The following is a 22,502-nucleotide window of genomic DNA, read 5'->3' on the forward strand; positions in this document are numbered from 1 at the left end:
ACAATGTTGTCTTATTACATTTCTCTCATGTAGATTTCAATCCTAGTGCGGTGTTCTTACAATGTATTCTTTTGGCAGGAGAAGATGCCTGAAACCAAGACAACAACATCACAAACTGCAGCTCTCTGGCCTCAATGAACCTAAACGGGACCAAGCAACCTCGACCTCTCACCTTAACCTTATCAGTACTAGTCATTTGGACTCCACATCCACAGCCGACAGTGACCTTCGGACTCCAGTTCTGCGCTCTGCCTTTTCTTCTCGAGAGGACTTTTGTAAGCCCAGTGGACGTTCTTCCATGCAATATTCTACAGATACTCTACCGTTAAGGCCAGGTTCTCGAGACGATTATCCATTAAAGTCTGCTCGCTCTGGTGACCTGCTGGATTCCGAAGACATGAAAAGAGGCTATGGCAGCGGTGGGAAGGGGCAGCATAGGAGGCGAGGTAGGGGAGGAGGTAAAGATCCTCCTCCATCCCCTCCTCCGCTTCCACCACCATTCAAGCATGTGATCGGGGACTCTAAGCCACCTGATTATTTAATGACACAGTCAGCAGATCCATTATCACGCCCTACGTCTTTGACACAACCCGGACAACTAATATTTTGCGGATCCATCGATCACATGAAGGAAGGAGGGTACAGGCACGCTATGCCCACACTAGTCATTCCGGCTCATTACGTAAGATTATCATCAGAAGAAAATTCCAGCGGACAAGGTGAAGAGCAGACAGAAAGCGAATTGGGATCTGCTCAAGTTTTACACGCTCATCATTTTGCTCCTCAAGATCATGCCCAACGGCAGCAATTACTACAGCAATGTCATAACTACCAACAGGGGGCATCTACCGGGTCCTCGCAGGACCAAGATGGAAAAGGCTGGGGCAACCACTCTTCACAAATGAGCGGTTCCGTTACCATTCCTGTCGTTTTCAACGAGTCCACGATGGCACAACTGAATGGAGAACTCCAAGCCCTGACGGAGAAGAAATTTTTCGAACTCGGAGTCAAGCCTCACCCAAGAGCCTGGTTTGTGTCACTAGATGGACGTTCTAACGCACTGGTGCGTCATTCTTATATCGACCTGCAGACTGGAGACAAGACACGTAGCAACGATGTTAGTCTAGATTCAGGTGTGGATGTCAATGAGATGAAAGTCAAACCTGGGCCAGAAGAAGGGAGAGGTGGGAGGTCACAGCATCAGCCTTCAAGCTTGACTTACTCCAAACTGGTCTTTGCCGAAGAAGGTGAACAGAGCCTAAGCGAGAGTCGGACCGGTGGCGGCTGCTCCCCAGAAGACAGCTCGCTCACGCCACTTCTCGACGATGTCTCCGAGACTTGCCTAGTCACGAACAGGAGAGGGCGCAGCAGGGGCGACAGTTCCCGCAGCAGCACCAGCGAATTAAGAAGGGATTCTATGACCAGCCCGGATGAGGATCTTAATGACCAATCTGAAGGTGGGGATGACCAAGATAAGAAGAACCCCTGGCAAAAGAGAGAGGAGAGACCACTGATGGTGTTTAATGTAAAATAATGAGGGATTTCTCAATTTTCATTCTGTGTATAGGATATACCCATCAAAGGACTTCGGGAAGAAAACGAAGGGATACCCCTTGAATCGGAAGCCTGGGGCTCGGAGAGTGACAACACCACCCTACCCTCAACTCTCCCTTATCTTCGAGGCACAGTCCCAACATTGGCGAGGTTCCTGTGTGTAAGGCTCGAAGCACCATGATAAAAAGTACTTTCAGACATCACGTATACACGCAGTCATAAACAAACACCTCATCACACGTACATGGTACGCATTGGGACTTACTTTAGCCGTGTAAATGTCGAGTCCACACCAAAACACACAAGCTTAGCAGTCCCTCTGTGAACTGGGAGTCTATGACACTGTACGGTGAGACTCGTGGTTTCTGGATATGTACCTCTGACTCTTCTCTGCATTCCTGTTAACGTAGCGACACAAGGATTGCCGGTGCAGGTTCGGTCAGCTCAAAATTGATGTTGGCTGTTGTCATCATCTTCTTGTCTGTGGAGATTGTCTCAGCCCCTGTGCCGCAGGGTAGGCAGAGCCCAGTAGAAACATGTCATCTCCGAGTGGCTTGAAAATTGTGGTGCTAGTTTGTGTAAGGTGTGTGTATTTGTGGAACATCCTAGCTTGCAGTGTATTCTGGTCCCTCAAGTTCTCACGTAGGGAGCAATTTTCTAAATCCTACAGGGTAGTTTTTTTTTTTTCTACTTCAATGGCTCCAGTTTTCACTGCATTGTAGTTCCATCTGCTCCTTACTATAGCGACCACAACTACCTACCATGATATAATGAAGGTATTTGTAATTTTTCAGCCGTCTAACCTTGGAATGCATTGTACTCCTATTGTAACCCTGCCCCCCACCCCATCTCCATGTTAGCTAGTAACATAATGATACATAGTAACAACAAAGTATTATTTCAAAGTTGTTTTTATTTTTATTTTCCAAAAGCATATAAAAACATGGCAAACATATGTTACATTGTTACATAAAGGTCATACAGTGCATAAATGAATAGATGTTACACCGATACATTCTCCAAACCTGGAGTCAAGTCGAGAAAGCGTAAAGAAGAATGACCTAAATCAATTCTCATTATGACGAGTAAATGATTTGGAACAAGCACAAATTTACCTAACTTTCTTGGTCAAAGGGGGAACAAGGTACAGGGTTAAGGAGGGAAGGGAGTAGGTTCTAGAGTCTGATCAGCTAAATACCAATGCAGCTGGTGATAATAAGAAGTACAAAGCAATAGTGCCCAAAAAGCACAAGGTACACGCAACAAATTACATATCCATATTGGTAGTGGCAAAAGTGCAAGAATCTCAGTCAAGTGGTATCCGCTGAGATGTGCAGCTCTGAACATCACCGAGTGATGCATCCGATCGATAGGCCTAATGAGCACCCCGAACTTCAGGCCCGTATTAAAAAGCAAGATATAGACAATGGATATATCATCTAGAGTGAAATGACAGAATTAGAGTGTGGAAGATCACGTTCCAGCCATGGAAGCCATATTCGAAGATATTTTTGCTTAGTCAACAATTCCCAATGCGCTAATTCCTCTAACCGGCCCAGTTCTGATACTTTAGCTTCCCACTGAAGCATTTGTGGAGGTACCGTGGATCTCTACAACGCTGGAATAAGCAATTTAGCTACTGTAATCGGCAAAGTGGGTAGATAATGCTTCTTAGGGGTAAAATCTGGAGTGGCTTTCCACAACAAAATTAACTCTGGCGTTAGATGCAGATTCATAGAGCACATGCGGTTGATCTTAATCTCAATCTGTTGCCAAAAGGGCACAATAAGGGGACATTCTCACCAAATGTGTAGATCAGTACCTCGTGAAGCATTGCATCTACAACATAAATCCAAAACAGCGCTATCTATAGTGTGCAATATCACAGGCGTCTTATACCACTTAGTTAAGAGTTTGTATGAGCTTTCCTGTATTCTAGTACACCTAGAAAAACCTAAGGCATTAGACAATCTAAATCTAGTTTCGGGTTCTGTCAATGAAATACGAAGGTATGTCAACCATTTTTCCATGTAAACTGGTGTCAGGGGGCAGATCAGGGAAATTAAGTTGCTATATGTAGTGGATAGGATCTTGCGTGGAAGAACAGGATTAGAAAGTGTTAGTAGGCAAGGAGTGGAGAAAAGCATCACAGCTCTTTCTAAAAATGGCTTAAAGAGGCTCTGTCACCACATTATAAGTGGCCTATATTGTACATGATGTGTACAGCAGTGTTTTTTTATTTAGAAAAATAGTTATGACCTATATTCGCTTTATGCTAATGAGTTTCTCAATGGACAACTGGGCGTGTTTTACTTTTAGACCAACTGGGCGTTGTACAGAGGAGCGTATGACGCTGACCAATCAGTGACCGATCGGCGTCATACACGTCTCTCCATTCATTTATACAGCACGTAGCGATATAGATATATCGCTATGTGCAGCCACATACACAAACACTAACATTACTGTAGTGTCCTGACAATGAATATACATTACCTCCAGCCAGGATGTCATGTGTATTGAGAATCCTGACCACTTCTGTAGCGTCTCTGTGATTTACAGCACAGCAGAGCGAGATCTCGCTGTGAATGACAGCTTACAGCGTAATCTCGCGAGACTACGCCTGCTATGCTGTAAATCACAGAGACGCTACAGAAGTGTCAGGATTCTGGATACACATCACGTCCTGGCTGGAGCTAAAGTATATTCATAGTCAGGACACTGCAGTAATGTTGGTGTATGTGGCTGCACATAGTGATATAGCTATATCGCTATTTGCTGTATAAATGAATGGAGAGAAGTGTAAGACGCTGATCGGTCACCGATTGGTCAGCATCATACACTTCTCTACACAACACCCACTTGGCCATATAATAAAACACGTCCAGTTGTCCATTGAGATAAACTCATTAGCATAAAGCTAATATAGGTCATAACTCTGTCAAAAATGATGCTTTTTCTAAATAAAAAAAACACTGCAGTAATCTACATTACAGCGCCGATCACCTCATGTAGAATATAGGCCGCTTATAATGTGGTGACAGAGCCTCTTTAAAGAGGAAATCCCAAGATTTCACCCCTAATTTATTGAATGCTAAGGAGACATCCCACATCACATCAAAGCCTCATCTTTACTAACTGACAACCCGCCGAGGAATATCTCAGGGATCAGGTATTAGTGTAGAGTTCTGGTGTAAATAGCAAGGAACCAAACTCAAAGGCATATGTAAGGAAGGCATATTGAGCAAATTCAAATTGGTATGAAGGTCCTGCCACACCAGTATAGTAACCTTCATTAGAGCACTCGAAAAGTGATCAAGGTGTGATCTTTTTGCGAGACTCCACAGTGCACGTTATATAAAGTAGACTGAAAGGAATGTTGCGGTAAGAGCCACCTGTTTAAACGATTAGCAGTATAATACGTATGAATGTCTGACAATCCCATTCCCCCCATCTTGCCAGAATTAATCAATTGTATATACCTATGTCTGGGTCTCTTCTTGTTCCATAGAAAGCTGGAAAATATTCTCCTCACTGACAGGAAGAACGATTTAGGTAACTATATGGGTAGTGTCTGAAGCAGGTATAATATTTTGGGTATTATAAAGGTCTTTAGCGTTAAGGAGTCCAATCGGTGTTTAATAGATGCTACCGTCGGGACATAATTAAGTTTATACAGCAGAGAGGGACAGTTTGGGATAGTAATACCTAAATACGAGATCGATGCGGAAAGACATCTAATTGGAGAGTTACCGGCTACTGTGGAAATTAAATGTTGAGGCACGGAGACATTACGAATTTTGGATTTGCTAGAATTAATTTTAAAATTGGATAAGGTACCAAATTCCATAAAAGCTTGTGTTACGTTCGGAAGGGAGACAGACGGTTCAGTCACCAGTAGCAACAGATCGTCGGCAAATGCTGCAGTTTTATGTGTAAATTGGCCTATATTTAGCCCAGTAATACTGTCATCCTGACGGATTCTCTGAATCAGAGTCTCCATGACCATCACAAAAAGCCAAGTCGATAAGGGGCATCCTTGCCTAGTACCGTTTTAAATTTGAAAAGTTTCTGACAGTATGCCATTCACCTTAGCGTCTGGTTGGTGATAAAGTGTCAATATAGCTTGTATAAACTATAGGAGGAATGCCAAATTTTGACAAAGTAGCGACCATGTAGTGCCCACTCACCCTATCAAAGCCCTTTTTGCATCTGTGCTAAGAAGTACCAGCGGGGTACTTGTCGTGCGTGCGTGCGTGCGTGTTGAACCGACCCGATTACTCTTGTCATGTTATCCCTACCCTGTCGCCCCCAAACAAATCCCGTTTGTTCCAGACGTACAAGCTTGGCCAATAGGCTGCCTAATCTAGACGCTAAAGCCTTCGCCCACCACTTAAGATCTGTATTTAACAATGAGATAGGCCTAATACATAGCACGGGGTCCTTACCTGCTTTCAGTAAGACTGTAATATGTGCCTCCAAAGACTGGGGAGTTAGATCAGCACCGCCCAACAGAGAATTCCCTAAGGATGTGAAATGGGGCAACAAAACCGTGCAAAATGTTTTTTGGTATTGGATCGTGTACCCATCTATCTGGGCCAGGACTTTCCCCTGATGGAATGGTCTGGAGAATTTTATGAAGCTCCTCTGTGGTAAAGGGTGTAGTAAGTGAGAGTTGATCTTCCGGAGTAAGTCGAGGCAAACAAAGTCAATCCCGAAATGCCTTCGTGCCCTCTGCTAAAGTAGCTGGTAAGTTAGCATCTGTGCTAAGGTTGGAATGATCATGTTAAAAATGAGTGAATGCCTGCGCTATATCCTTTGACTCGGTAATTCTAACACCCGAGGAAGTCAGAATTTCAGATATAAAGGACTTTTCATATTGTTTTTAGAGTAATGCAGCCATCATTTTGTTACCCCTTTCCCCATGTGCATAGTGCTTACATTTAGTAAAATTAAATGTTTTAGCAGTTTTAAAGGGAATGTGTTGCTAGAATGTTTTAATTTTTTTGTCAGTTAAACAGTTAGTATATAAACGATTACACATTGTTTTCATTTGTTTAATTTTTTCACAAGTCAGGAAATATTATAAATTAGATTCTAATTGATAACATTTCCATGTGCTGGTCACTAGAGGGAGCGTTGGCAATGTGGTAAAGCAACCTCATTGCTTTATGCTGCAAATTTGGGATAGACACACTCGCTCTAGTGTCCTCAAACAATCCCCCCTCCTTTATCCTGGCTAGTGCCAAGAGAAGGAGGGGGTTGAATCTTCAAACCTCTTACACTGTGTGCCACCATTTTCTGAGCGACTGCACAGTGTAGGAGGATTAGATACAATACTAAGCAGACAGTATAAGGGTATGTTCACACGGCGGGGGTCCGTAACGGCTGAAATTACGGGGATGTTTCAGCCTGAAAACATCCCCGTAATTTCAGCCGTACCGGCATGTGCAGGCGCTTGAACGCCGCGTCGATTACGGCCGTAATTAGCGCTGCTATTCATTGGAGTCAATGAATAACGGCTCTAATTAAGGCTAAAGAAGTGACAGGTCACTTCTTTGACGCGGGCGTCTATTTACGCGCCGTCATTTGACAGCGGCGCGTAAATTTACGCCTCGTGTGAACAGACAAACGTCTGCCCATTGCTTTCAATGGGCAGATGTTTGTCAGCGCTATTGAGGCGCTATTTTCGGGCGTAATTCGGGGCAAAAACGCCCGATTTACGTCCGTAAATAGGCCGTGTGAACATACCCTAACACTAACATACACGAACATAATACACACACCACATACACAAACATAACTCACCTGCTCCTGCCGCCGCTCATATACCTTGCGTCTTCGCTGCCTTGAACATATGGCCGGAAGCCGCGACCGGAAGTCGTCATCTTACTGTCTGGCCGCGGCTTCCGGTCCACATGAAAATGGTGCCGGATTTTGCTCTGCCGAAGACCTTCCTTTTGGTCTGTGTCGGAGTGGCGCATGCGCCGTTCCCACACAGACGGTGTACGCTATAGTGAATGGAATGGCTCCCATTTGCATTTTCTATGAGGATGTATGTGCCATATTCCATCTCTGTATGTGTCGTTAATCGACACATACAGAGATGGCAAAAAAAATGGCAGCCCCCATAGAGACGTAAAAGGAAGAAAAATGTAAAAAGTACAGCACAAGAACACAAATAAATTAAATGTATTTTAATAAGATACTAAAAGCAATATTACCTAAAGAAATTTTTTTTCATGACACCTTCCCTTTAATATTCCGAATATTTTTAACTTCCTCCCTGAGATCCACAAGCTCTGCCTGAACTGCAGCAGCAGCAGCAGCCGTCGTTCGTTTGTGTATAGACTCAAGGGAAGATATTCTCGAGAAGAGATCATTAAGTCTCGCTGTTAGTACCATTGGGAGAAAACTATCAGATATTGAGATATAGTCCAGTCTAGTCTATACTTTGAGCAACAGAATAATACGAAAAATACCTAGCTTTTGGATGGAGTAGTCTCCACGCATCTGTAACATGCAAATCATTAAGCACCCTGTGAAGTCTCGCAACAGCTCTATGGGACACGTGTACCCTGCTAGTAGAGACCATAATGGGGTTGAGTGGAATGTTGAAGTCTCCACCTATTACTCCGATACCCTCTGTAAACAACTTGAAACTTTCTAAGGTCTGAACAATCCACGACACCTGGTCAGTATTATGAGCATATAAGTTGGCTATAGAAAACAGATCATTTCCAATGTTTCCATTTCCTTTTGCGAAGTAATATACTCATTAGAGAAGACAGCACGTGACAATTGCGGCATTTTATTATGCTTGTAGTGCCTCTCCTGAAGAAGAGCTATAGAAGCGTTATCTTTTTTCAATTGGGCGTAATGCTCTGTGGACATGTTCTACCTTAATCGTGTCGTGGTAGCTCACACCCAGAACGGAGGAGAAAATGTCATGAGCAAGTTTTGCCAGAGTTTCATGAGCATATGATTCTAGTGCAGAGTGCTTCTCACCTTTTTGTGATAAGCTGTCGTGTGTCGTAAGTCAGTTCTTACATCAGTGAGTTCCTTGGTGATAGGAGTAAGGGCCTTCTACAAAATCCATTTCGTGAACCCCCGTGACAGCGGTGCTGGGTCAGAAGTGTCCCCCGTTTCAGATCGCTCACCTCCACTGTCTGCTTATGGGTGTTCTTGCTGCCGCTTTGCGGCCACACGGTTGGGCGCCATCTTGGATCTTCAGCCTGGCGAACCCTCATGTCGCTTATGACTAACTTTCTCCAGATCAGCCTGTGCTCTCCCCGTTTTAGGGGTGCCAGACTGCTCTTTAAGTTTATCCTTTGCTGGTTTGACCATGGTCTAGGCTTGTGGGCAATTGTAGCTAGGGTTTTGTCTGATATCAGTGAGGAACTCTAGTCTCAAGCTGCCATCACGCTGAACGGCTACGCTACGCCCCCTAGTCAACATAGTATTAATTATATGATAGGAGTACCATGTTGTTTCTTCTTTGCAATGTATTTGTATCACGAGCCTCCTCCTCCTCCTCCTCCTCCTCCTCCTCCTCCTCCTCCTCCTCCTCCTCCTCCTCCTCCTCCTCCTCCTCCTCCTCCTCCTCCTCCTCCTCCTCCTCCTCCTCCTCCTCCTCCTCCTCCTCCTCCTCCTCCTCCTCCTCCTCCTCCTCCTCCTCCTCCTCCTCCTCCTCCTCCTCCTCCTCCTCCTCCTCCTCCTCCTCCTCCTCCTCCTCCTCCTCCTCCTCCTCCTCCTCCTCCTCCTCCTCCTCCTCCTCCTCCTCCTCCTCCTCCTCCTCCTCCTCCTCCTCCTCCTCCTCCTCCTCCTCCTCCTCCTCCTCCTCCTCCTCCTCCTCCTCCTCCTCCTCCTCCTCCTCCTCCTCCTCCTCCTCCTCCTCCTCCTCCTCCTCCTCCTCCTCCTCCTCCTCCTCCTCCTCCTCCTCCTCCTCCTCCTCCTCCTCCTCCTCCTCCTCCTCCTCCTCCTCCTCCTCCTCCTCCTCCTCCTCCTCCTCCTCCTCCTCCTCCTCCTCCTCCTCCTCCTCCTCCTCCTCCTCCTCCTCCTCCTCCTCCTCCTCCTCCTCCTCCTCCTCCTCCTCCTCCTCCTCCTCCTCCTCCTCCTCCTCCTCCTCCTCCTCCTCCTCCTCCTCCTCCTCCTCCTCCTCCTCCTCCTCCTCCTCCTCCTCCTCCTCCTCCTCCTCCTCCTCCTCCTCCTCCTCCTCCTCCTCCTCCTCCTCCTCCTCCTCCTCCTCCTCCTCCTCCTCCTCCTCCTCCTCCTCCCCCCTAGTGGGACTAGTGAATAAAGTTACACATATTTGGTATCACCACATCCATTACATTATTTAACCCACACAGTGAACCCCATAAAAAAAAAAGTGATCAAAAAGTCACATCTACTCCAAAATAGCAAACTACAAGTCTTCACACAAAAAAAAATTATATGTTATGACTCTTCAAATAATTTGGAAAATATAGCATTTTTACTGGGTAAAAGTAGTCAAATTTGCTATCATTGCAATCATAACAACCCACTGAATAAAGTTGTGTTATTTAGATCACACAGTAAACAGCATAGATTTAAGACAGACTGGCAAAATCTCAGGTTTTTTTTCTATTTCACCCCCCCCAATAAAGATAATCAATAAATGTCCCCAAAAATGGTGCTAGTAAAAAGTACAACTTGTCCCACAAGACCTTATACAGCTATGTAAACACCAAAATAAAAAAAGTTATAACTTTTGCAATGCAACAATGGAAAATATAACGGCCTGCTCATTAACAGGTTAAAACCCTTTAATTAAAGCAGGTGTTTACAACACAAGGGTATAATGCTGGAAATACATATTTCAGTAACATTGCTAATGCATCAGAATTAATCAACATCATACACATGTTTATAAAAATGTAAACTGTATTAAAAGAGGTTGTTTTGTAGTTGAGTCCAAAGAAAATACACCAAACACATTTCAATACAAAATTTAATGTCTGTTCCCTCTGCAGTTCCATACACATTTAAACAGTGTTTCTTTAGTGTCAATACTGAATCATTCATATACTAGTCTTCGGCTCCTTCCATCCCAGATCCCATTGCAGACCTCCACTACGACTGCACTGTGCTCCATAGTTTAGACACACGTGACCGTAAGGACAACAGTGCACTCTATCTGGACAGCACACACCCTGCCATGGAAACATGAAGAGTTCATATTCAGAGTGCTTACACACTTCATTTTCAGCAGACTCATGAAAAACAGATACTCACTCCAGGATATGGGCAGCACGTCCAAACTCCACCAACTCCTACGCAACACGTCTGACCGTCGTAGCAGGCGTGAGCAGAATCGCACCACACGTAGGCTAACGGTTGGATCGGAATAGCTTTTTGCAGAGAGCTGGTTGGTTTATTGCAAGTGCCCAAAGACACATCACAGGTATAGCCAGAAGGACAACAGTGAAGGTGGTCCGAACAGCACACAGCCTTGCAAGAATTACAAATAAAAGTTTAAAGAAAACATGACAAGGCAGTGATCACAATATTCAGGCCATCAATTTAGCCATTAATGGCTCTGGGTTCCAAATAACTACATGTACATACAGCCTTATTTCATCACTGCTGATAGAAAACAGAATATTGTGCAGCTGGAAAGATCAGGCAACTAAGCATTAGTGAAAAACTGCCCCCACAAGCATATAAGGCAAGAGCCTGAAAGATACCATTGGACAGAAAGTCCAAATACCTGGGAAAGTACTAATAGATATCTTTAAAACAAAAAAAAAAAACCCTTAAAGACCCTTCTCTGAAGCAAATGGTCAATTTAATGTTTAGGTGACTTAGAACCCAAAAAACTAACACAAATCACAGCCTCGCATTGAATCTCACCTCCTCCAAAGGGCAGCAGGCCCAGCCTCCACCCTCTCTATGACAACACGTGGTACCCTGGGCACAGCTGTGAGACTTGTCACATTGGACCTCAGGGGCCTGTGCACTGGTCTGGCCAAACCTTGGGGTTAACAACTGAATTAACACACAGGTGGCCTAAGAAGGGGAAAGAATGGTGAACTATAGAGCTGGCAGAAGAGCAAGAACAAGCAGAGAAGTTAGTTAGCATCGAGGCAGGTTACCACACAACATGACATGATACCTGCTCATAGGGGCAGCAACCCCATTCACCGGTTTGAAGACGACAGCAGGTGGTCTTGTCGGGACAAGACGTTTCATCATCGCATTGGATGTCAACACCTACGAGAACAGAATGCATAATAAAAAGTCCATCAATTACAAAACAAACTATATAACAGCACCTGCATGCTACATACATTGATGTCTTAAACTTGTCCAGACTTTATTAGCTGTAAAATACCACTTGTAGGTAGGCACCACAGTAGCCACTAACCCCTTCACACATCTGAGCATGCAGTTAGCCACTTTTGACATTTGGATAGATAACCTTCAGTTAATGTACCCCTTAAATGCAGCTGTCAATCCTTGCCAAAGCAAACGGAGGCTGGCAGGCAAGACTGCCTGTCGCACCAAAGAGTTAGAATACATTACACTATGTAAATAGTATAATCCATTCCAGCAGCAATCAGAGCTGCAAGTCTAAATCTCCTAGTGGGACAAAAAGTCACATGTCATCCTATTTTTGTTTGGGATTTGTTTATTATTTTGGGTGGGACTGTTGTACCCAAACACTGCAAAACGTTATATAGATATTCTGCAGGTTATCAGATTTGTCATTGCTAAATGGGCAGTATTCCAAAAGTAGATCATCTCAATTACCATTTATCATGGCAACACTGGCCACATATCTATGAAATTGTATTTACCCCATTAATGTACTCCACACAGGTTATCATGTGGGGGCATATGTAAACTAGTACTACTGGTGTTTTTGCTGGAGTTTCAAACTAAAACAGGCACTCCTAAACAAAATGGCGCTCCCTCCCTTCCAAGCCCTACAGCATGCTTAAACAGCAATTTACATCCACAGATGTCATAGCCATACCCAGGAGTACAAAGTTATTTGAAGTTTTGGGCTTCACTGCCACAACATATAGTGCACTAAAATGGTACAGTGGAAACCAGAAGTGTGCGAGTCGTATGGAGCAGGCTCACGCACTAAGCCCGTGCCATACACGTGTCAGCTGTAATGCAAAGCTGACACTTAGAGACTAAAGGACAGGAGCCACAATAGCGTGGTTACAGGAGCATGTAAAAAATAATAATTGCACTGCAATCCTAATGTATTGCAGTATCTTGTATTGTACTAACTATCTACTGCTTGCTGGTTCAAGTCCCCTAGGGAGGACTAAGAACTCTGAAATATTTAATGGATAAAATGTGTCCAAAACCCCATACCCAAAAACATTACTATGGTGAACACCATGAAACAAACCAGCAAACTCTGTTTTTTGGTCACCTTGCCTCTACCAAAAGAAAAAAAAATAAATAAAAGTCGTAGGTACCAATAAAAACTACAGCTCGTCCCACACAAAATCCCTCACCACTATTGAAACAAAAAAAGGGAACAGTCCCAAAAGGGTTAATTACTCAAAAAAAATTATGACCACATATGAGGTATTACAGTACTCGAGAGAAATTGATTTACACACATTGGATAAAGAGGAGGAAAAGTCTGGCCAAAGCAAAACTGTTTGGTGTTTGCAATTTTAGAGAAATAATTAGGTAACTAGTGAGAATGAATATCCCCATTATAACAAATTCACAGCACTCCTTCCCGTCGAAGCCCCACCGTGGGCCCAAACAGCAGTTTACACAAATACGCCATACGTGGTGGTAATCAAGAGAAATTTATGGACAAATGTTAGGAAGCATTTTTTGGGAGATTCCTTGTAAAAACTAAAAAGGTCTCTGTATATACGTAAAAATCTACTTTGGAATTGGATAAAAGAAAAATCAAATGAATTCAGCTAAAATGCGGGGGGGGGGGGCAAACACTAACTACACCCCCTCAAGAAATTTAGCAATCGCTATAGTTTCTAAAATTGGGTCACTTTGGTGTAGGGGGTGGGGGGGGGGGGCTTTACTCTCTTGCCACCACAAGACCTCGCAAAACCTGACATGGTGCCCAAAATATATTCAGAAAAAAAAACAAAAAAAAAACCACTAAGTACTCTTTTACTTCTGATGCCTGAGTTTGAGTGCATTAGGGCCACATGTTCGATATTTCAAAAAGCTACCCGAGAAATGCAACTCATTTTTATTTTTGCAGAATCTGGGCAATAAATATTAACTAGAATCTAGAGCTGAAAAGTCCCATTTTTTCACAGGAATTACAGCAAAGTAAAAGGTTAAAACACACTCTGGAATACTTTGAGGGGTGCATTTTGCCAAACACATTCAAAGTGGGGTGATTTATGGGGACTTTCTAAGGTATAAGTCCCACAAAGCCACCTTTTTCCAGGGACCAGTTGAGCTATAGCCTTTTAAAATTTGGGGAAAGTCGAGAAATTGCTGCTGAAGTTCAAAGCATTGTAACATCCAAGAAAACAAAAAACCTAGGCAAATCTCAAGTAGTAATACCACACAAACTAGTTACTAGTTCATTCCCCATATGTCTATCTGGCTTATAAGCAAATACATTTAAATTTGGAAAAATGCTAGTTGAACTATTTACACTAAAATCGTAGGTTAATGGAAAAAAAAAATAAAAATAGCCATCTATCAACCACATTTTTGAAAATAACAAAGTACAATATGTCACGAGAAAACAGTGTCAATCACTTACATCGGTAAAGGCATTCCAAAGTTATTACCACATAAAATGACAAGTCAGCATGAAGGTGATTTTTTCAAATTTGAAGGCCAAAACACACTCAGTCCTAAAGGGGTTAAGGGACTAATATTGTGATGTACACGTGTCATGTCAATAAAGGGGGTATAAAGCAGCCTTATACACGGCTGTATTACACCGCTAACACTACTAACACCACGGCAACAGGCAGAATCAAAGGTCACCAATGCTGCCCATTTAACCCCTTAGGTGATGTAGCAGCCCCCTCTAATGTGCCACTGGCCCCCTGTCACTGATGGTTCTATGGCAACCTGGGGACCGAATGAATGCCCCCTGATCTGCTATCTTTGTCAAAAGCAGGGCTTCATAGGAGTACAAAGTCTCCTGTTAAGCCCCAAGCCATTATTCACAGTTTCCCGGCAGGGTGACGGCCGTTCATAAAACAGCCGTCACATGGCCGCAGTAGGAACAATAGACCCCTAATGGGGCGATTCACACAACCAATTTTTGGAGGGGCCAGTAAACCCGCCCATCAAAAAGTGGGACATGCCCTATTTTCTGCAATTCAACTGGTTCCCATAGAAGCCGATGGGGCCGGGTAATACACGGCCAGCACTGGAATGTGTCCCGAGTGACAGCCGTGTCTACAGTCGCTCGCTGTCCTCCTCACAGCGCAGAGTGCACGCGACCAGGAGGAGTTTATGCCATTCGGACAAAGCACTGTATGCTGCAGATAAGTTTCTACAATGTGGGGGTGCCCTTATACAGGGATAGGGATGCACGATGCATTGAAACTGCGATACCGTTTCGATACTGTGCATCCCCAAATGGTTCGCTACAGTTATTTCATGTATTTCTATACTTCGCTGTGCATCCGCACAGCTCAGTATTGTAACACATGAATGTAGGAGAGCGGGCCTGCGGCTTTGTAATACAGCCATTGCCCCCCCGAGTCCTGACAAGTGCGCAGAGTCAGGATGAGGATGCGGCCAGCACTGCACTAATGAGCGGCAGCACAGGCACCGACGACAGAACATGGGGGTGTTTTGCAGTGCACCCGCCACATTCTGTTGTCAGTGCAGCGCCGGCCACATCACCTCAAGCTGACCGTGCATACACTTCATGTCAGGAGCGGGGCAATGGCTGCATTACACAGCCGCAGCCCCGCTCTATAACGGTGGAGATCACAGAAAGCTGGAATCTCTGCTGCGATCACAGCGGACTGCAGCATTCAAGAGGTAGTGAGAAGGGGGGGGGGGAACCCTGTGACACGATTGAGGGACATACCATATATGGCAGACAGCCCAGGGTCCATTGAAGGACCCCAGGGCTGTCCTACCATATTTCTTGTTAGGGCATACTTAGTACACAGGCAGTTGTTAGGCTAATGTACTGGCATATAGAGGGTGGGCCATTTATATGGATACACCTAAATAAAATGGGAATGGTTGGTGATATTAACTTCCTGTTTGTGGCACATTAGTATATGGGAGATGGGAAACTTTTCAAGCTGGTTGTTGACCATGGTGGCCATTTTGAAGTCGGCCATTTTGTATCCAACTTTAGTTTTTCCAATGGGAAGAGGGTCATGTGACACCTCAAACTTATCGAGAATTTCACAAGAAAAACAATGGTGTGCTTGGTTTTAACGTTACTTTATTCTTTCATGAGTTATTTACAAGTTTCTGACCACTTATAAAATGTGTTCAAAGTGCTGCCCATTGTGTTGGATTGTGCAACCCTCTTCTCCCACTCTTCACACACTGATAACAGCGCTGAAGAAATGCCTCCCGATCTGACCCCCTTAGACTTTTATCTTTGGGGTCATCTGAAGGCAATTGTCTATGCTGTGAAGATACGAGATGTGCAGCAACTGAAACTACGGATACTGGAAGCCGGTGCTAGCATTTCTTCTGCGGTGTTGCTATCAGTGTGTGAAGAGTGGGAGAAGAGGGTTGCATTGACAATCCAACACAATGGGCAGCACTTTGAACACATTTTATAAGTGGTCAGAAACTTGTAAATAACTCATGAAAGAATAAAGTAACGTTAAAACCAAGCACACCATTGTTTTTCTTGTGAAATTCTCGATAAGTTTGAGGTGTCACATGACCCTCTTCCCATTGGAAAAACTAAAGTTGGATACAAAATGGCCGACTTCAAAATGGCCGCCATGGTCAACACCCAGCTTGAAAAGTTTCCCCCCTCCCATATACTAATGTGCCACAAACAGGAAGTTAATATCACCAACCATTCCCATTTTATTTAGGTGTATCCATATAAATGGCCCACCCTGTAGATATATGCCTGTGTACAATCAGTATATAGTTATATGCCAGTACATTAAAGTTAAAAAATAAAGTAAAAACAAAGTAATGTTACATTTTTAAAAAAAACAAAAAAAACACTTTTTTTTACAATAAACATTAAAGATACACATTCGGTATTGGCACAGGCGTAATAACTTGCACAACAATTTTTTGGCATCATTTACGAGGTGTACACTATAAAATAAAATACTAACTGCTTTCTTTCACTTATTAATGTGAGGTACGAGGTGTGATGAATTTACTATTAATGTGAGGCACATGGAGGTTAATTAACCCCATCATGTACCTCATACATTAAACCATTATGACTGAGAAACATGATGGGGTTAATTACCATTAGTGTGAGGCACATTCAAAAATCACACCACACGCCTCACATCAGAAAACAGAAGTACTTTTTTATAATTTTTATTACGGTTGCCAAAGTATCTAAATCACAATACTAGACGAAATATCGGTATCCAAGTCCAAATTCTGGTATCGTGACATACCTAATAGTAATGGGCAGGGCTCCCCTGCTTCTTCAGGCATCGCTAGAGCGGCTGCTAGCAGCGACACCTCCCATTGCCGATAGCGCCGCTACTGCTGTAGCGATGCCACTATAACAGGGCAGGGAGGTATCTCCCTGCTATGTGCTAGCCCCACTCTAGCTCCCTAAAGGAGCAGAATCCACTTGTGTTTGGGGATTCCGCTCCTGGACAGAGCGCTTGATGTCTGTCCATATATGGACAGTGACATCAGAGGCAACTCTTGAAACGAAATACCCAACCACTGACAGACGATGCCACACCAGGATAAGTCAGTAAAACATTGAGTGGTCGGGGATTTCGCTTCATAAATGGACACAGACAAGGGCTTTTCCTGAAGTGGCATCACCGGCCACATGGGGATTCCACTTCAGGAGTTGCCCGTGAGGTAACTGTCCAGATATGCCCAGCCCAAAACGGACAATTTTATCGGCCGACACTCGGACCCTATCGTGTGAATAAGGATTAAGACTCATGATATTTAGCAATACACTAGTATTGCAGCATATAATACAAGTGATCTAACCACCACAGATTTGGCAAGTCCCTTAAAGGATGTGGGGGGGGGGGGGGGGGGGATTTCAATAAAGGAAAAAATAAAATTAACTGGCAATCACCATGTCACTCATTAAAAAGTGATCAATTACAATAGAATATTAATTTAACCCGCTCCAAACACCATAGAAAAACTAGCCCAAAAGGGCACCAATACAGAAACTACAGCACACCCCCACAAAAAAAATCACACCACTAAATACAGAAACATTAACTAACACATTTTCAAAGTTTAGAAGAATGGCGTTTTTTTTTGGGGGCCCCCAGTGTCAATTTTTTTATTGCCAGTGTCTAAGTGTTTAACCCCTTAGTGACCACCAATACACCTCACAGCAGCCTAGTCTCAATCCTGCACAGGTGTCCCATGCGCACTGGCACCCTGTCTGATGACAGCCGGGCTCCTGCTCCAAAGGTAGCAAGTGAAGTTCACTTAGAGCATGGCCGATTAATGTGTTAAATGCTGGAGTAAATAGCAACCGTGGCATTTAACTAATTGGCAGCCCTCCGATGGGGTGTCATGGATGCCGGGGCCTAAGAAAAGCCCCCAGCCCTGCCCGTATGCCTTTATAGTTTGACACTGACAACCAATAATTCTTTGGTATACCAAAGCATTAGAACAGCGATCAAGAGATCGCATAGTGAAGTCTCCTAGTGGGACAAAAAAAACAACTCAATAAATAATTTTTTTTAAATGTAATTTTTACCATAAAACCAGTTTTTATGGAAGTTAGTCAAAATGTCAAAGAGCCGAATACACATTGTATGACCACAACTAATAACCAAATCATCAAAGTTCACATGCACTTTAACCCCGTAAGGACGAAGCCTTGTTTAGCCCTCAAGCTCAGAGCCCATTTTAAAAAATCTGACATATTTCACTTTGTGGTAACAACTTAGGAATGCTTAGGCTGGATTCACACGAGCATGTTGCGTCCGTAAAGGACGGAACGTATTTCGGCCGCAAGTCCCGGACCGAACACAGTGCAGGGAGCCGGGCTCCTATCATAGTTATGTACGACGCTAGGAGTCCCTGCCTCGCTGCGGGACAACTGTCCCGTACTGTAATCATGTTTTCAGTACGGGACAGTAGTTCCACGGAGAGGCAGGGACTCCTATCGTCGTACATAACTATGATGCTAGGAGCCCGGCTCCCTGCAGCGTGTTCGGTCCGGGACTTGCAGCCGAAATACATTCCGTCCATTACGGACGCAACATGCTCGTGTGAACCCAGCCTTAACCAGTTAGTGACCAGCCCATAGTGTTTCTACGTCGGTTACTAACAGGCCTTATTCCGATGCCAAACTTTTTACGTCGCGGTATCGGAATAAGTATACAGAGCAGGGAGCTGTCAAATCTCCCTGCTCTCAACTGCCAGAGGTAGCTGGGGGCGTCCCTGTTCTGCCGAGTGAGATCGATATAAGTATCGATCTCACCCGATTAACCCTTCAGATGCGGTGCTCAATAGCGTGCACCGCATCTGAGTGGTTTTGGAGAGAGGGAGGGAGCTCCCTCTCTCCCACCGACACCCAGCGATACGATCGCCGAGTGTCTGTGTCTCTAATGGCAGCCGGGGGCCTAATAAAGGCCCCCACGTCTGCCTGTAGCGAATGCCTGCCCGTTTTACACAGACAGGCATAATACACTGCAATACAGAAGCATTGCAGTGTATTATAAATGCGATCGGAGGATCGCATAGTGAAGTCCCCTAGTGGGACTAGTAAAAAAAAATTAAAAACCACTTTTTCCCCCTTACAAATTGCTTTATTATTAACAAACAAAATAAAGTAAAAAAAAAGTTACACATATTTGGTATCGCCACGTCCGTAACGACCCCGACTATAAACTTATTACATCATTTAACCCGCACGGTGAACGTTGTAAAAAAAAAAAAAAAATTCAACATGCAAAAATTGCTGTTGGTTTAATCCAGCCTTGTGATCAAAAAGTCACATCTACTCCAAAATGGTACCGATAAAAACTAAGTTGTCCCGAAAAAATAAATAAAAAAAATTCACACAATTTAAATGCATCCGCTTGTAAAACAGATGGTTATACCACCCAAAATAGCTACGAGTTCACATTTGCCATGTTTTGACAGGAATTAAAGCAGTTTATGTTCTAAACCTTCTAACGACCAAGAAAAATAAAAGTGGAGGTGAAATTTGAAATTCTTTTCAAGCTGAATTTCAAGTTTAAATCAATATTTTTCGGTAACAGAAGGTTTTACTAGAGAAACACTGCAGAATCTGGACAAGACTAAGGGCGGATTTACACGAGCATGTGCATTTTGCGCACGCAAAAGGCACGTAACAGCTCCGTGTCAGCTGCGTGATTTTTGCGCAGCTGCCATCATTAGGCCACGGTTTGTATGTTTATAAACAGAAACGCACGGTGCTTTTGTTTTCAATCATACTTTTTACTGCTCTTGCCAGAATCACGCGCGTCCCACGGAAGTGCTTCCGTGTGGTGCGCGTGATTGTCATGCACCCATTGACTTCAATGGGTGCGTGATGCGAACAATGCACAAAGAGACGACATGTCGTGCGTTTCACGGAGCGGACATACGCTGCGTGAAAATCACTTACAGTCTATGGGGCCGTGCAGACAAACATAGGTCGGTGCGACACGTGTGAAAATCACATGCGGTGCACGGACGGATTACACGTTCGTGTAAATAAGCCCTTAGTCATTTAAAAAAAAAATCCAACATGTGGCTCTAGCGTCCTACTGGACTAAAACACAAGCCCCAGAAGCACCTAATGCCCTTTCAGGCCTCATTTTTATTAGAACATATTTTAGGTAGCAGGCCAGGTTCCGAGAGGCATTGAGGTTCCAAAACACTAGGAATCCCCCAAAAGTGACCCCTCAAGTAATTCATTTTAGAGCTGGATTTGACCATTTAGACTTCGGTTTCAGTTTTTACACAGAATTACAAAAAAATAAATAAAGGTTTTAATCAGAGAAACGCAACTCAATAGTTATTGCCCAGATTCTGCAGTTTTGAGAAATATCCCACATGTGGCCCTAGTGCGGTAATGGGCTGAAGCACCGGCCTCCGAAGCAAAGGAGCACCTAGTGGATTTGGAGTCCTCCTTTTTATTAGGTATCATGTCCAGTTTGAATTGGTCTAGTGGCACCAAAACAGTGGAAACCCCCCAAAAGTGACCCCATTTTAGAAACTAGACCCCTTGAGGAATTCCTTGTAGTTCTCATTGGGTGCATGAGACTTTTTGATCAGTTTTTATTCTATTTCTAAGAGGCGTGGTGACTAATAGAATTGCTGATTTTCAGTGAGTAATTATTTTTTTTTTTTACAGTGTTCACCGTGCGCTATAAATGACATTCACTTTATTCGGCATGACGATACGATTACGCAGATACCATATGTTTAGTTTTTTCTAGGGCTTAGCGCATTTACACAATACAACACTTTTTCAAATGTTTGCTTAACTTTGTGTTACCTTATTCTAAGAGCCATAACTTGATTTTTCCATCAAGAAAGCCGTGCGAGGACTTGATTTTTCCCTAACGACTGTAGTTTCAATCAGAACCATTTTTAGGTACATGAGACTTTGTGATCTTTTTATTCCATTTTTTGGGGACGTGAAGTGACCAATTGATTCTGGTATGGTTTTTTTTACCATTTTCCTTTAGGACCGTTTGCTGCACAGGATAAATAAAATAATTTTGTCGTTCAGGATGTGGAAAGATCAATTATGTATAGATTATTAATAAAAAAAATAGATAAAACAAAAAGGACTGATAAGGGAAAAAAGGGTGATCTTTAGTTTTTATACTTTACTTTGTCCCACTAGGGGACTTAAGGACAGGAGGCCCTGATCGCTATTCTAATACCCAGCTCTAATACACTGCACTATGCATGTAGTGCAGTCAGCTACTCACTGACAGCAAGCATAGTGGGTCCTGACTATCAGGACCCACTAGGCTTCCATAGATGGCACCGCAACCACCGCTGCCCGCCATCATGTAGCAGGGCTGTCGGTGGTTTAACCCCTAAAAAGCCGATCGCTCTTGAACGTGGCTAATAAGAGGTTAATCAGCGGGGACACAGCGCTCGGTCCCCGCTATAGAAGATGTCACAGCTCCTGTATGTGTCGCAAAGACGTCCAAAACAGCCATTACTCCCATGACGTACTATTAGGTCATGGAGCGCCAAAGCTAGCGCTACCATGATTTAATAGTATGTCCAGGAGCAGAAAAGGGTTAAACTGCCAAGTGACCCAAAAAACAAAAAATAAAAAAAACACAACTGAAATTTTTATTTATTTTCCATTGCCCCCCCAAAAAAAAGGTACAGTAAGTCCAATGTACCCCAAAACAGAACAAACAAATAAGTCTTGCAACAAAGTAACCCTCATCATCACTACAGTGACAGAGACGATACATACAGAAAGTATGGTTCAAAAGAGTTGTGGCAAAGTCTGAAAACAAAAAACACACGTGTGCTATCACGATAATTGTATCTACCCATAGAATAAACGTAACAGGTTGAGTACGCCACAGTGAACGGTGTGAATTTAAAATGCATTAAAGGGTGCAATTCGTTTTCTCAATTCCCCCCCCCCCCCCACAAAAAAATAAAAAATAAGATAGGGAACAATGGTACAATGTACAATGATAGTTACAATGTACACTAATAGTGCCATTCAAAATTACAACTAATCATGCAAATAAGCAAGTCCTCATACAGCAAGGAAAATGGATTTAAAAAAAAAAAAATATATATGTTACAGCTCTTTGATAGTTTGAGACTATAGAAAAAAA

The 22,502-nt window shown here is 43.6% G+C and overlaps 2 protein-coding genes across 5 annotated transcripts in view; one reads left to right on the forward strand and one right to left on the reverse strand.

Moving 5' to 3' along the window:
- FAM171A2 (family with sequence similarity 171 member A2) overlaps positions 1-2,664 on the forward strand; it is a 29,166-nt gene extending 26,502 nt beyond the window's left edge. For 2 of the 3 annotated variants that reach the window (XM_075846305.1, XM_075846306.1), the window contains exon 8: positions 79-2,664. In XM_075846305.1, coding sequence (XP_075702420.1) covers positions 79-1,534 — 1,456 coding nt within the window. In that variant the 3' untranslated portion in view covers positions 1,535-2,664. The remainder of the gene's footprint in view (positions 1-78) is intronic. The other variant, XM_075846307.1, reaches the window with a different exon arrangement.
- A 7,846-nt stretch (positions 2,665-10,510) lies between these two features.
- Positions 10,511-22,502, reverse strand: part of GRN (granulin precursor) — a 36,283-nt gene continuing 24,291 nt past the window's right edge. Inside the window, exons 11-14 of one of the 2 annotated variants that reach the window (XM_075846933.1) lie at positions 11,693-11,790; positions 11,431-11,586; positions 10,813-11,028; positions 10,511-10,730 (exon numbers count right to left, since the gene is read on the reverse strand). In XM_075846933.1, the coding sequence (XP_075703048.1) occupies positions 10,599-10,730; positions 10,813-11,028; positions 11,431-11,586; positions 11,693-11,790 (602 nt within the window). In that variant the 3' untranslated portion in view covers positions 10,511-10,598. The remainder of the gene's footprint in view (positions 10,731-10,812; positions 11,029-11,430; positions 11,587-11,692; positions 11,791-22,502) is intronic. The other variant, XM_075846934.1, reaches the window with a different exon arrangement.

Source organism: Rhinoderma darwinii, chromosome 13 (assembly GCF_050947455.1).
Source record: "Rhinoderma darwinii isolate aRhiDar2 chromosome 13, aRhiDar2.hap1, whole genome shotgun sequence".
In the NCBI taxonomy this organism is placed as follows: domain Eukaryota; kingdom Metazoa; phylum Chordata; class Amphibia; order Anura; family Rhinodermatidae; genus Rhinoderma; species Rhinoderma darwinii.